The 15,689-nt window shown below is 44.3% G+C and overlaps 1 protein-coding gene across 3 annotated transcripts in view; it reads right to left on the bottom strand.

Moving 5' to 3' along the window:
* Positions 1-15,689, bottom strand: part of HECTD1 (HECT domain E3 ubiquitin protein ligase 1) — a 121,275-nt gene that overhangs the window by 76,486 nt on the left and 29,100 nt on the right. For all 3 annotated transcript variants that reach the window (XM_069730391.1, XM_069730376.1, XM_069730381.1), the window contains exons 3-6: positions 2,650-2,884; positions 1,657-1,884; positions 1,285-1,566; positions 906-1,176 (exon numbers count right to left, since the gene is read on the bottom strand). In XM_069730391.1, coding sequence (XP_069586492.1) covers positions 906-1,176; positions 1,285-1,566; positions 1,657-1,884; positions 2,650-2,884 — 1,016 coding nt within the window. The remainder of the gene's footprint in view (positions 1-905; positions 1,177-1,284; positions 1,567-1,656; positions 1,885-2,649; positions 2,885-15,689) is intronic.

Genomic DNA, 15,689 nt, shown 5'->3' on the forward strand with positions numbered 1-15,689 from the left:
ACTCCCTGCAGACATCGCTGAATCGGTGTGTGTGACGCCGATTCAGCGATGTCTTCACTGGTAACCTGCGCTTAGTAACCAGATGTTTACCCTGGTTACCAGCGCAAACGTTAAAAAAAAAAAAAAACACTACATACTTACCTTCCGCTGTCTGTCCCCAGGCGCTGTGCTTCTCTGCACCGACTGTGAGCGCCAGCCGGAAAGCACAGCGGTGACATCACCGCTGTGCTCTGCTTTCCGGCTGGCCGGCTCTCACAGTGCAGAGAAGCACAGCGCCGGGGGACAGACACCGTAATGTAAGTATGTAGTGTTTGTTTTTTTACGTTTACGCTGGTAACCAGGGTAAACATCGGGTTACTAAGCGCGGCCCTGCGCTTAGTAACCCGATGCTTACCCTGGTTACCAGGGGACCGGCATCGTTGGTCGCTGGAAAGCTGTCTGTGTGACAGCTCTCCAGCGACCAAACAGCGTTGCTGCAGCGATCGGGATCGTTGTCTGGATCGCTGCAGCGTCGCTTAATGTGACGGTACCTTAAGGAAATCTTGAAAACACGCATGGTTTGCGGCCCTCGAGGAATGCAGTTTGACACCCCTGCTCTACAGAGTACTCAACAAAAGGACACAGAAACTAGGGGGTGCCAAAGATGAAAGCCATAGCAGGACATGTGGCCTCTGTGCGGCAGGATGTGCACTTCTGCCCTATCCTTTGCCGGCAAAATATTGAAAAAAAGAACAAAAAAAAATTGACAGATAATCAATGCATTGGTCACTCGCCTTTTATAGTGAAAGGCTAAAAAGCAAATTAAATATGGACTTGCGTCTTGTCCAGAGATATGAGCTGGTGTGGACTATAACAAAATGATCTACGAAAGGATGCCTGCACATAGAGAAAAAAACAGTGCTTACCTCCTGTGTCAATAGCATCTATAAGGGCATCTGTATCCTTGCTACGAATGCAATCGATAAGCTGACGATGGGAGCGTTCTCCAGAGCTGTCCAGTCGTCTCAAACCTGGGATGCGACCAGTGGACCCAGCGCTAGATTTAGGCAAAGCCTTGCGGCCTTCAAAAAGCAGCACCAGAAGCAGGTCTACGAGTCGCATCGTGTCAAGGACACATCTTTCATCCCCCAGTAACGCACTCTCCATTGAATCTAACAACTCCGCCCGGAGCAAATCCTGAGAAAAAGAAAGAATTCAGAATGAACCCAATATTTTACATAAAAAAAAAAAATTATATATAAAAAAAAAAAAAAATACTACAAATTTCTCATCAGTAAAACTTACATGTGTCACAACGGGAGAACCTCGGCATAGTGTTGACAGCAGGCTGACTATTGTAGACACCTGGTTGCTGATTTTAGAGTCTCCAGAAGTTGAAGGGCCACCACTAGTACCACGTCCAGGTTTGCATGCGGAGGAGGGTCCCGATACAGTTCCCCCGGCTGCTGCCATACGAGACAGCAATTCTTCAGTAAGTCCATGCTGTGCCAAAGGTGCTGGATCAACACCTCGGCGAGTAAACCGATCCGCCAGAGAAGCAAAACAGCGCAGAGCACCATCCGACACCTAGAGGGGTTTATAAGATGTCGATGTATAGCATTTTACCTATAAACATTTGCTTCCCACATCCCAACTTCAGAAAAACGCAAAACTCACCTGATGATCCTCATGCTTCAGAAGGCTTGACAGAGATTCAACGCAGGTCTCTAAAGAGGCGTCTTGTGGCTCCATTTTACCACACAGCCGGGACACCACTGCCATAGCCGAATGCAGGGTGTCCTTGTGAACTAAATGGCCACTGTCCCTGATGAAAGTTAGGACACAATTCAAGCCACCTGCTTCAAACACTGCTCCCGATTCACGTGTACAGATGAGTTCCAACACCTGGAGAGGAAGCGAAGATGAAAACTGCTCAAGCAAATATTACCTATAAGGTAGGGTCCCACTGTGCAACAGCCACATATGGCAAATGTGAGCGTGTGTAGTGCCGCAAGTTGACACTCTTGTAAAAACCTAAATGCAATGACATTAGAATATGGTGCAAAAACCTGTCGACAGGTTCCCTTTAAAACGGAGAGGCCAAGTTGCCCTGATTCTGCTGCTCTTCTCCGTTTTGTGCTGCATCGTTCCATTACAGAGATATTCACATCTGTTTCTTCTGGAGCGCAGTATGTGAAATCTCGGCTTGTAGTTAACTGGACATTTCTTCAGTCTTCTTCGGGGTGTGCACTTTCACCCCGTCCCAACTGACACTGTTCATCACAGCTCAGCAGCATTTGAGACTGATAGACTACTAGATCAGCTGCCAAATACACAGATGCACCACAAGCAGAGATTTCATATACTGCACAACAACTGTTAATATGTCTGCAATGGAGCAACGCAGAATAAAATGGAAAAGAGCGGCAAAGTGTGTGGTGGTTGTATTTTCTCCCTGTGTTGCAGGAGTTTGCTGACTGTTTCAAAACCATATAAGCCATGATGATCGGTAAATTAGCTTTCTAGTAAACAAGCCACTGTGGAGGAACCTGGGATGATCTTATATTTTGAGACCCATCAGAGGAGAAGAATGTGATGTTGGAATATGTTGGTGCTATACAAATGATGAGAAATAATTACTTTGTGACATGAAATCCCAACACTTCTCACCTTTACACATTGCTCGGCTAAATCCCGACTGGTCCGATTGTTAAGCTCTACCACCACAAGTCGATTGCAGAGGGCTTTTATGGCTCCTTCCACACCTACAATGCGTCTGGTACATTCAGCGGATACGTCTAGGTAATACGTTATTGCACGGGCGGTGACCTCAAGCACATTATCAGGGGCGCTCTCATCCAGAAAGATCTTACATAAAGCTGGCAGAAAAGTACGAGGTGGACACCTAAACAACACAAAAGATAAAACAATAGTTAATGACTACAGTAAAGGGATATAGTGGGAGATTTTATGATAAAATATGTTAGCAAAATCGTCTGATCAGCTTTAAATATATATATATATATTTTTTTTTTTTTTTTTAACTCCAACCTGAAATAGGCAATGGCTTCAAACAAAAGGGTCATGTTTAAGAATTTATGATTATTTCTTTACATTTTCAGCAGTAGACCATATAAGATCTAACATTTGCATGCATGCAATACAGAACTACAAAACACAATTGCAGACACTGTGTGACACCAGTGTTGAATATTTCGATCAGCATGACAACCTTTGTGTATCTTGAAACCAGCACGCAGGCAGCTGACTATCAACTGTCACAGGCCTAAAGGCATAAAAAAAAATATATATTGTTTTTTGTCCCAAATGTAAGTGCAGGAAAAAGAGAAGTCTTTCTTGGGCACCTTGAAATTCTTTACAGCAGCGGAACTTTCCACTTTGAAGTTCTTGATGATGTGATAAATTGTTGACTAAGGCTACTTTCACACTAGCGTCGGCCCGACGTACCGACGCATCCTGTGACAACGCAGCACAACGGGGGCAGCGGATGCATTATTACAACGCATCTGCTGCCCCATTCTGAGTTGCGGGGAGGAGGGGGCGGAGTTCCGGCTGCGCATGCGCGGTCGGAAATGGCGGACACAACGCACCAAAAAACGTTACAAGCAACGTTTTTTGGTGCCGACGGTCCGCCGCAACCGTCGCACGACGGTTGCAATGTGTGGCAGTGCGTCGCTAATACAAGCCTATGGAGAAAAAAACGCATCCTGCAAACAACTTTGCAGGATGCGTTTTTTTGCAAAACTACGCATTGCGACGTGCGTCGTACAATGCTAGTGTGAAAGTAGCCTAAGGGTCAATGCAAAAAGCAGCAATGACCTTGTATGTAAAGCAATGATGACTATATGTTTAGAGATGAGTGAATATGTTTGGAAAATTCTCACGGTGATCTGCTGTGAAGTCACTAAGCTTGAACTGCGGTGATCTACGGCGTGGGACAGAACGGCCGACAGGTGAGGGATATTGTTTTTTTATTTTAGTTTTATTACAGGAGAACGAGAGCTTTGGTGGCATTAGGCGAGTATAACTGTTATTTTTAAATAAAATGGAAAACTGTTTAGTCATATTTCTAATAAAGGACTTTATTCTGGCTGTCTCTTTATTTACCGTATAACTTTAGGATTAGTAATACATAGGTGTCTTATTGACGCCTCTCCACTAGTAATTCGTGGGCTTGATGTCACCTGACAATACAAAGGTGACATCAACCCCACAAATATGAACCCCCACTTGCCACCGCTATAGTCCAAGTGTGAAGAGCCGGGCAAAGCGCCAGAAATGGCGCATCTAATAGATGTGCCTTTTCTAGGTGGCTGCGGGCTGCTATTTTTAGGCTGAGGGAAGAATATCCATGGCCTCTCAACAGCCTGAGAATACAGCCCCCAGCTGTCTGCTTTAGCAAGGGTGGTTGTCAAAAATGGGGTCCCCACGTCGTCTTTTTTTAATTATTTATTTAAATAATTAACAAATAATGCATGGAGTGCCTCTATTATTAATAACCAGACTTGCTGAAGCTGACAGCTGAGGGATGCAGCCCCTAGCTGTGAGTTTTGTCTGGCTGGTTATCAAAAATACAGGGGAACCCACGCAGGGTTTTTTTTTCTTTAATTTATTTACAGCGCAGAAGCGGCTGATGAATACTCCCATCCGCTGCTCCTGCTCTCACTGTTATTATCGGCAGCATGTGTCAGCTGACGTGAGTTGTATTCCCATCAGCTGACACCAGTGACCGGAAGTAAACTTTATACCTCCGATCACAGCTGTGCGCTCACGTTGTCTTGACAGCATCAGAACCGCAGCTCTCTGACCGTTGGGGATGATTTCACCGCCGATCAGAAGCGCGGCGCCGATGTTTCCCACACTCAAACACCAGCTTTTGTGCTGTGTATGTTCGGCTACATTCGGCAATTAAATCGGCAAATATTGCAAATTAGGCGATCGGGAGCCGAACCAAATATTGAAATATTTGCTCATCTCGATACACGTTTACTCAATTGAAATCATTCTTTGTTTAGCCATGTATATCACTAACAGCTCTCCTTTAAAGGGAAGGTACCGCGTTTATAGATCATTAATAAAATAAATGTAATGTAGCATAACATGCTGTTATAACCAAGTTTTGATTGCATTTGAAATATATTTTGTGTGTTATAGGAGTTTAAAGAAGGCACTGGGCGCGGACATCTTTCTTTCTCAGTAGCTGCAGGACACTTTCAGTGTCATAATACGGCACCCCATGGTCATAGGAGATAACAGACAGAAGGTGACCCTATCTATTATAATGGAGATGTCACTGCTGTGAACTGGGCACACCTCTGTGAGCTGCACAATTCATGGTAGTGGGAGTGTTCTGCTGCCATTTTCATGGAGCCCTTGGATCTGCTAACATAAGCAGTACCGCTTCCAGCAGAACAGATCCTGCATTGACAGGAGTAAAATGCAGGAGAAAAGCAGAGTATCAGAGACTGCAAAGACAACAAGGAGGAACAGTGTACCGTTAGCATTACTGGAGGGGGTCTGCAGTGAATGGCTTGACATTGTGGAAGGGGTGAGAGATACATGTAATCTGGGTGAGAGAGACTGATGGGAGAGAGAGCGAGAGACAGTAACTGCTAGTGATAGCAGATCACAGGGCAGTCACCCACAAAATGGCGCTTCACTCTGCCCCAGGGATACTAGACCACCCAAAAGGGAAGGGAAATGGTGATGTTAGCAGTTACTGTCCCAATTTTGCTGCTAACAGTAAAGCTGGTAAGTCTTACTATAGCTGCTTGAGGTCTAAAATGGAAAATGCTCCCCTTGGGGTAACTATATTTGTAAGAAAATATATAATATTTTTCTTAACCCCTTAATCCCATATTATTATTATTATTATTATTATACATTTTTATAGCGCCATTTATTCCATGGCGCTTTACATGTGAATACGGGGCAAATAAAGACAAATACATTAAACATGAGCAGATAACAAGGCACACGAGTACATAAGGAGGGAGGACCCTGCCCGCGAGGGCTCACAGTCTGCAGGGGGTGGGTGAGGATACACTAGGACGTGACGTACTATCCCGTCGAGGTGGGGTGGGCCTTAATTCCCACCGACGGGATAGTACGTCAAAGCGATCGGCCGCACTCACGGGGGGAGCGCGGCCGAGTGTCAGCTGCCTATCGCAGCTGACATCCGGCACTATGTGCCAGGAGCGGTCACGGACCGCTCCCGGCACATTAACCCCCGGCACACCGCAATCAAAGATGATCGCGGTGTGCCGGCGGTGCAGGGAAGCATCGCGCAGGGAGGGGGCTCCCTGCGGGCTTCCCTGAGACGATCGGTACATGGTGATGTACTCACCGTGTACCGAGCGTCTTCTTCCTGCAGTCCCCGGATCCAAAATGGCCGCGGGGCTGCATCCGGGTCCTGCAGGGAGCACTTCCGGGTCAGGAGCAGGCTGCAGCTGCAGCTCTAATCCTGCCCGGCTGTTTGTCAGATCACCGATCTGACAGAGTGCTGTGCACACTGTCAGATCAGTGATCTGTGATGTCCCCCCCTGGAACAAAGTTAAAGAGTAAAAAAAAAAAAATTCCACACGTGTAAAAAAAAAAAAAAAAAAATTCCTAAATAAAGAAGAAAAAAAAAAAATATTATGCCCATAAATACATTTCTTTATCTAAAAAAAAAATAAATAAATAAATAAAAAAGTTATAGTCCTCAGAATAAAGCAATGCCAAAATAATTATTTTTTCTATAAAATAGCTTTTATCGTATAAAAGCGCCAAAACACAAAAAAATGATATAAATGAGATATCGCTGTAATCGTACTGACCCGAAGAATAAAACTGCTTTATCAATTTTACCAAACGTAGAACGGTATAAACGCCTCCCCCAAAAGAAATTCATGAATAGCTGGTTTTTGGTCATTCTGCCTCACAAAAAATCGGAATAAAAAGCGATCAAAAACTGTCACGTGTCCAAAAATGTTATCAATAAAAATGTCAACTCGTCCCGCAAAAAACAAGACCTCACATGACTCTGTGGACCAAAATATGGAAAAATTATAGGTCTCAAAATGTGGAGACGCAAAAACTTTTTTGCTATAAAAAGCGTCTTTTAGTGTGTGACGGCTGCCAATCATAAAAATCTGATATAAAAAACGCTATAAAAGTAAATCAAACCCCCCTTCATCACCCCCTTAGTTAGGCTAGGTTCACATTGCGTTAATGGGTTAACGCTAACGGACAGCATTGCACGGCAAAAATGTCGCAATTATCGCCGTGCAACGGGTCCGTTAGCGCACCCAATGACAGCAATGTGATTTTCGGGTGTAGCGCATCGCTACAGCGTGCCATTTTCGGCTCGCGCTAGCAAGGTGCCGTTCTTTTGTGGCGCGCCTCGGACGCTGCTTGCAGCATCCGCGGCGCGCCCGAGGTCCGATCCCCAATCTTCCAGAGCGGGGACGTTAACGCGACCACTAAACGCGACACCTAGAAAGACATTGCGTTAGCGCAATCCGCTAGCGCTAGACGGATTGCCCTAACGCAATGTGAACCTAGCCTTAGGGAAAAATAATAAAATTTTAAAAAAATGTATTTATTTCCATTTTCCCATTAGGGTTAGGGCGAGGGTTAGGGTTAGGGCTGGGGTTAGGATTACATTTACGGTTGGGATTAGAATTAGGGGTGTGTCAGGGTTAGGTGTGTGGTTAGGGTTACAGTTGGGATTAGGGTTAGGGGTGTGTTTGGATTAGGGTTTCAGTTATAATTGGGGGTTTCCACTGTTTAGGCACATCAGGGGCTCTCCAAAGGCGACATGGCGTCCGATCTCAATTCCAGCCAATTCTGCATTGAAAAGGTAAAACAGTGCTCCTTCACTTCCGAGCTCTCCCGTGCGCCCAAACAGGCGTTTACCCCAACATATGGGGTATCAGCGTACTCGAGACAAATTGGACAACAACTTTTTGGGTCCAAGTTCTCTTGTTATCCTTGGGAAAATAAAAATTTGGGGGGCTAAAAATCATTTTTGTGGGAAAAAAAAAAAGGATTTTTTATTTTTACGGCTCTGCGTTGTAAACTGTAGTGAAACACTTGGGGGTTCAAAGTTTTCACAACACATCTAGATAAGTTCCTTGGGAGGTCTAGTTTCCAATATTAGGTCACTTGTGGGGGGTTTGTACTGTTTGGGTACATCAGGGGCTCTGCAAATGCAACGTGACGCTTGCAGACCAATCCATCTAAGTCTGCATTCCAAATGGCGCTCCTTCCCTTCCGAGCTCTGCCATGCGCCCAAACAGTGGCTCCCCCCCACATATGGGGTATCAGCGTACTTAGGACAAATTGGACAACAACTTTTGGGGTCCAATTTATCCTGTTACCCTTGTGAAAATACAAAACAGGGGGCTAAAAAATAATTTTTGCGAAAAAAAAATTATTTTCACGGCTCTGCGTTATAAACTGTAGTGAAACACTTGGGGGTTAAAAGCTCTCAAAACACATCTAGATAAGTTCCTTAGGGGGGTCTAGTTTCCAAAATGGTGTCACTTGTGGGGGGTTTTAATGTTTAGGCACATCAGGGGCTCTCCAAACCAACATGGCGTCCCATCTTAATTCCAGTCAATTTTGCATTGAAAAGTCAAATGGCGCTCCTTCCCTTCCGAGCTCTGCTATGCGCCCAAAAAGTGGTTTACCCCCACATATGGGGTATCGTCGCACTCAGGACAAATTGCACAACAACTTTTGTGGTCCAATTTCTTCTCTTACCCTTGGAAAAATAAATTGGGGGTAAAAAGATCATTTTTGTGAAAAAATATGATTTTTTTATTTTTACGGCTCTGCATTATAAACTTCTGTGAAGCACTTGGTAGGTCAAAGTGGTCACCACACATCTAGATAAGTTCCTTAGGGGGTCTACTTTCCAAAATGGTGTCACTTGTGGGGGGTTTCAATGTTTAGGCACATGAGGGGCTCTCCAAACGCAACATGGCGTCCCATCTCAATTCCTGTCAATTTTGCATTGAAAAGTCAAATGGCGCTCCTTTCCTTCCGAGCTCTGCCATGCGCCCAAACAGTGGTTTACCCCCACATATGGGGTATCAGCGTACTCAGGACAGATTGTACAACAACTTTTGGCATCCATTTTATCCCGTTACCCTTGGTAAAATAAAACAAATTGGAGCTGAAATAAATTTTGTGTGAAAAAAAAGTTAAATATTCATTTTTATTTAAACATTCCAAAAATTCCTGTGAAACCCCTAAGGGGTTAATAAACTTCTTGAATGTGGTTTTGAGCACCTTGAGGGGTGCAGTTTTTAGAATGGTGTCACACTTGGGTATTTTCTATCATATAGACCCCTCAAAATGACTTCAAATGAGATGTGGTCCCTAAAAAAAAAATGGTGTTGTAAAAATGAGAAATTGCTGGTCAACTTTTAACCCTTATAACTCCCCAACAAAAAAAAATTTTAGTTCCAAAATTGTGCTGATGTAAAGTAGACATGTGGGAAATGTTACTTATTAAGCATTTTGCGTGACATATCTCTGTGATTTAAGGGCATAAAAATTTAAAGTTGGAAAATTGCGAAATTTTCAAAATTTTCGCCAAATTTCCATTTTATTCACAAATTAACGCAAGTTATATCGACTAAATTTTACCACTACCATGAAGTACAATATGTCACGAGAAAACAATGTCAGAATCGCCAAGATCCGTCAAAGCGTTCCAGAGTTATAACCTCATAAAGGGACAGTGGTCAGAATTGTAAAAATTGGCCCGGTCATTAACGTGCAAACCACCCTCGGGGCTTAAACGGTTAAAGAAATGTTTGCAAACAGTGCAAACATTGAATACATTTTAATTACTATTTTAAGCTTAATTTCACAAAAGAAAACTACAAGAAAACTGGTGGCACCTTCCCTTTAAAGCAAGAAGTCTGCTCATATAATTCAAACAGCATGACAATGATATCAGCTGCCTTGTCTTCATTTCCACTTTCTCCTGAGCAAATTAGAAAAATCATTGAAATGATTTAAGAAAGTCAATTTGTGGCAAGGCTGAAATTAATTAGAAATGTGTTTTATTTTTGTGTTTTGGTTTAATTTTCTTGGCAAGGAATGACTAATATTTTGCAATTCACCTTATCATTCAGCATGATAATCTAAAAGACAATGCAAAGTGCAACCAAAAAAGCTGAAGCCACAGACTTTGTGTACGTTCATTTCAGCAGACAAGTTTTCTGTGGTGCTCCCCAAATGTGATTAAAAGCTTCTTTAATTCTGAATTCTAAAAGCGAGGTATCCGGCATATTCAGGCAATGGCCGTTTCGCACCTTTTGGTGCTTCTGAGAGCCCATCACCTGAACATGTATTGCTGATATTCACTTTTCCAGTTTTTTCCGGTATTTTTCTTTTATAATGATGAAAAAAATCATATTTGGGAAGTACTGATGAAACCTTTTCTCCAAAAATGAACTATTTGAACACTTCTTCCATGGCTGAACACCTCCTCGTGTAAAAAAGTAGCACCACCAGGCTACAGAAAACGCATCGTCATTGGATAACAGAACTCAATGGGAAGCATGGCAGTGCCAAGTTCTTTCTTCTTTTAACACTGGCAAACTTAGTAAAAAAAATAAATAAATTTGAGTCAGTCTCAAAGCTTATGGCAATCTGCAGTTAAAGAATGACTACAGGCTTTTCTTTTCAGTCCAGAAACACTCAACTTTCTAAAAAATATCCATTAAAAATTACCATTTTGAGTCTGCAGAGATTGTTAGTGCTCAGACAAGTGCTCTGCAAAAATACAGGTTACAAACCCATCAGAGCTCCTGGTTTTGATGACTGTCTGCTTCCCTTCTCTTAGTGTTAGGGCTTATTCACATGTCCGATTTTCACGTCTTAGTGCTATCCGTGTTTTTCATGTGTTTATCCCAAAAGACTATCACAGGTATGGTACATTCGCATGTCCGCCATTTGCAAAGAGACATACCAGATTTTGGTCCGACCTTCCGAAAATGCAGAACAAATGGGCCCATAAAAATAATGTAAAAAATATACCGGTAACAAAAAAAAAAGAAAAAAAAAAAAAAATTGGACAGCACACGAATGACAAAAATTTCATAGATTGTTAGAAAGGAAACAGTGGAGAATTGTTTTTTTTCTACAGGCAAGAGGGAAAAAAAGAAAGTTTTTGGACCACTCTGAAAAGAATAATTGGTTCATCCTTCTCATACGTGAGAAATACTGAAGTCTGAATGAGGCTTAAAGGAAACCTGTCACCCCGTTTTTTCAGTAGGAGATAAAAATACCGTTAAATAGGGCCTGAGCTGTGCTTTACAATAGGGTATTTTTTGTCCCCTGATTCCCTACCTATGCTGCCAAAATACCTTACAAAAGTGGCCTTTTTCACCTGTCAATCAGGCTGGTCAGGTCGGATGGGCGTGGTCACAGCGCTGTTTCTCCCCCACATCTTGCTTATGTTCCCGTTGGTGGCGTAGTGCTTCTCGCATGCGCAAGTGCCGAATGCACTGCACAGCTGTAGAAAAAGAGCGCGCTCGCCGCTATTCAGCGGTTTCTCGGTGGGCGCGGCCATCTTCCTGAGGCCGCGCGTGCGCAGATGGAGTCTCCTGCTTCCCGGGGCTTCAGGAAAATGGCAGCGGGATGCCGCGCGTGCGCAGATGGACATCGCGACGGCCATTTTCCTGAAGCCGAGATTCGAACTCAGCTTCAGGAAAATGGCCGCCGCGATGTCCATCTGCGCACGCGCGGCATCCCGTGGCCATTTTCCTGAAGCCCGGGAAGCAGGAGACTCCATCTGCGCACGCGCGGCCTCAGGAAGATGCCCGCGCCCACCGAGAAACCGCTGCATGGTGGCGAGCGCGCTCTTTTTCTACAGCTGCGCAGTGCATTCGGCACTTGCGCATGCGAGAAGCACTACGCCACCAACGGGAACATAAGCAAGATGTGGGGGAGAAACAGCGCTGTGACCACGCCCATCCGACCTGACCAGCCTGATTGACAGGTGAAAAGGCCACTTTTGTAAGGTATTTCGGCAGCATGGGTAGGGAATCAGGGGACAAAAAATACCCTATTGTAACGCACAGCTCAGGCCCTATTTAACGGTATTTTTATCTCCTACTGAAAAAACGAGGTGACAGGTTCCCTTTAAGGCTATGTGCACACGTTGCAGATTTGGCTGCAGAATTTTCTGCACAAAATCTGCATCTCCTGGCAGAAAATGCAGGTGCAGATTTGATGCGTTTTTGTTGCGGATTTCATGCGTTTTTGTTGCGGATTTCATGCGTTTTTGTAACCCCTGTGGATTTCTATAATGGAAGGGTGCAGAAACGCTGCAGATCTGCACAAAAGTAGTGGCATTTTCCTTCTTTCAATCTGCTGCGTTTTCTGTGCGGAATTTTCCGCACCATTAGCACAGCATTTTTTTCTCCTATTGATTTACATTGTACTGTAAATCACTTTGCGGATCTGCAGCGTTTCTGAGCGGAAAAAAAAACGCTGCGGATCCGCAGGAAATCTGCAATGTGTGCACAAAGCCTTAACGACACCCGTATGGAGAAGGAGAGGTTTAACTCCCATCTAATAAGTGGAGAGGAGGAAACTATTCATAGTCTCAAGGGGGTCTAAATATTAATCCCGGTGAAAGACCTGGCTATTTATTGCTTGTGCTGAGAAACACGTGATGGTGTCTCCGCGGTGTTGGATGTTTTGATCTCCCCGAGGTCATTCATCCTTATGTTTATAAATATTAATGAAGGCATGGAGACTGCAGGCTGAAACTTCCAATGTTATTCACAAAAGGCAAACAGAAACATGGAAAAATGTCTTTTTACATATCAAAAAGGTGTCAGCAGTCTTTGAGAGACCCTATCTATCGGTCGTTAGTGCCCTGTCTGGCCAGAAATGACTAGTAATATATAAAGGCCATTGAGTCTCCCTGATCTTGTATCACAGGAGGCTTCAGAGCGGGACGCCTCTTTATCACATCTATACCCTGATATTGAACATAAAGAAAAGGGTTTTCTGAACGAGACAAGACATTCAAATTCAATCTACGGTAAATCGGTGAATGCCATATTTTCTCATACAGTGATGACCCCCTGGGGCATCATTGCATGTGACATTACTGAGCTTACTTGGAGCATGAGTGTGTGTGGAACAGGGAAATAAAGAGTACAGAGCTGCTGCAATGTATCATTACAGAACATACTACACCATATACTTACCCCATGATCCTGCCATGTTGGCGCTGACATTCCCAGCGGTTAACAGTGGCCACTAATCAGTGCAGCCTTCCTACTTCTGTCAGTCTGATAGGACTGTTACATCAGACGGAACCGAGAGCACCGCACTCAATCAGGAGCTGCCGATTAGCTGCAGCGGTCACAATGTCAAGTGACTGCCGGAAATTAAACGTCACATCAGGGGTGCTGCTTTTTTATGTGGAGTAGTTAAAGGGCACCTGTCACCCCAAAAATCGCGGGTGAGGTAAGCCCACCGGCATCAGGGGCTTATCTGCAGCATTCTGTAATGCTGTAGATAAGCCCCCGATGTTACCTGAAAAAGGAGAAAAAGACGTTAGATTATACTTCCCCAGGGGCAGTCCCTCTGCTGGTCAGGTCGGATGGGCGTCTCTGGTCCGCTGCGGCACCTCCCATCTTCATTACAAGACGTCCTCTTCTGATCTTCAGCCACGGCTCCGGCGCAGGCGTACTTTGCTCTGCCCTGTTGAGGGCCGACAAAGTACTGCAGTGCGCAGGCGCCGGGCCTCTGACCTTTCCGGCGCCTGCGAGCTGCAGTACTATCCTCTGCCCTCAAGAGGGCAGAGCAAAGTACGCCTGCGCCAGAGCCGTGGCTGAAGATCAGAAGAGGACGTCCAGAGACGCCCATCCGACCTGACCAGCAGCGGGACCGCCCCTGGGTGAGTATAATCTAACGTCTTTTTCTCCTCTTTCAGGTAACATCGGGGGCTTATCTACAGCATTACAGAATGCTGTAGATAAGCCCCTGATGCCGGTGGGCTTAGCTCACCCGCGATTTTCGGGGTGACAGGTTCCCTTTAAGAACAGGTTGTCCAGTAGTGGACAATCCCCTTCAATGATGGTAATAATGTCACCATAGCAGGAGCCACCCCTCATGTTCTAGAACAACTTAACTACACCCCGTTGGTGCAGGGTATAAAACATTAATATCACTTCAATACCCTAAAGACAAAAAAAAAACCTTGTGCTGCCCACCAATTAAAAAATAAATAAATAAACAAAATATTCATTTTAAAGGGGCTCATTCAGTTTTCAGCCAACATATGTCTTGCCATACATTCCAGGTCATAGTAATCCAGGCTTCATTCCTAAAAGATTATCCTTGATTTTCCATCTGCAGCTTACACAACCAGAGCCGTGCAACAAGGCCACCTTCTGGATCCCCTTTCATGAAGAAGAATTCTGCATCTCGAGAAAAGTGAAGCCCCATTTTAAAAAGGAATCTGTCACTGGATTTTTGCTACCCCACCTGACAGCAAAACGATGTAAGGGTAGATACCACAATTCCAGCGATGTGTCACTTACTGGGCGGCTTGTTGCAGTTTTGATAAATATCAGTTTTCTCTGTTGCAGATCTAGCAGTTCTCTGAATGCTGAGCTCTATATAACCCCGCCCACACCACTGATTTGCAGCTTTCTGTGTATACTGTGCAAAGGCAGAAAGCTGCCAATCAGTGGTAGAGGCGGGGATGGACTACATAGCAGCAGGTTTACTAGTCCTCTAGTGATAATTCCCTGCTGATAAACCAGTGATTTAAATCAAAACTACAGCAAGCAGCCCAGTAGGTGACATATCTGGAATCAGGGCCTCTACTTCCACATCATGCCACTTTCAAATAAAGTGGCAAAAACCTGGTGACAAGAGTCTCTAAAGAACAAACCAAGGTGTCCCCCCAACTATAGAGACTGCTTCAAATAGTGTTAACATTTCCCTTAAATCCAAAACTAACATTCATTTTAATTCTAGATGTCTGTTTATTTAATGTTTTAAGCGAGTCTCTGTTCTAATATACTTTAATTAAAAATTCACTGTCGTTCTCTCACTACTCCAAGTGCTTTATTTTTTTTACCCATTTCCTGTGATAACGCTTTGTTTGAGAATCCCTAGTGCACGCTGGGACACTCAAACAAAGCGTTAACGAAGGCAGAGGTTATCACAGTCACAGCCTCTGTCTCCACCTGAAAAGAAGCATCATTAGCGTTGTGGATTTCAGGCACTCGGCTACTCCTGGTTCCACAAAGCATGTGTCAATTGTCAATGTCAATGTATGCTCAGTAGGATCTTGTCACTGTGCAGAAGAATCTCAGTGCGCAGTAACAGTGCGCTCCCTCGCCAGCTCTGATGGGAAGTGGAGCTGGAAACAGAGCGCATTGTCAGTGCATATTACAAGAAAATTACATAGTATGCAGGAAAAGAAGAGACCAGCGCCACCCCCGCAAGTGACATTGCTCGTTCTTTACTTACACTGTCCAATGACAGTGAGCTCTGCTGCCAGTTCATCACTTCTGAAGAACAGCACACAGACAAGAATTTACGGAGCACCCATCAGAATTTAAAACCGATGCATGCTCAATAGAGCACGGGCCAACCCAGCCCCTGAAATCATTGACCTTAATGATGACAAATTTCAGGGATGGATGATGCTT

This window comes from Ranitomeya imitator, chromosome 1 (assembly GCF_032444005.1).
Source record: "Ranitomeya imitator isolate aRanImi1 chromosome 1, aRanImi1.pri, whole genome shotgun sequence".
Lineage (NCBI taxonomy): Eukaryota > Metazoa > Chordata > Amphibia > Anura > Dendrobatidae > Ranitomeya > Ranitomeya imitator.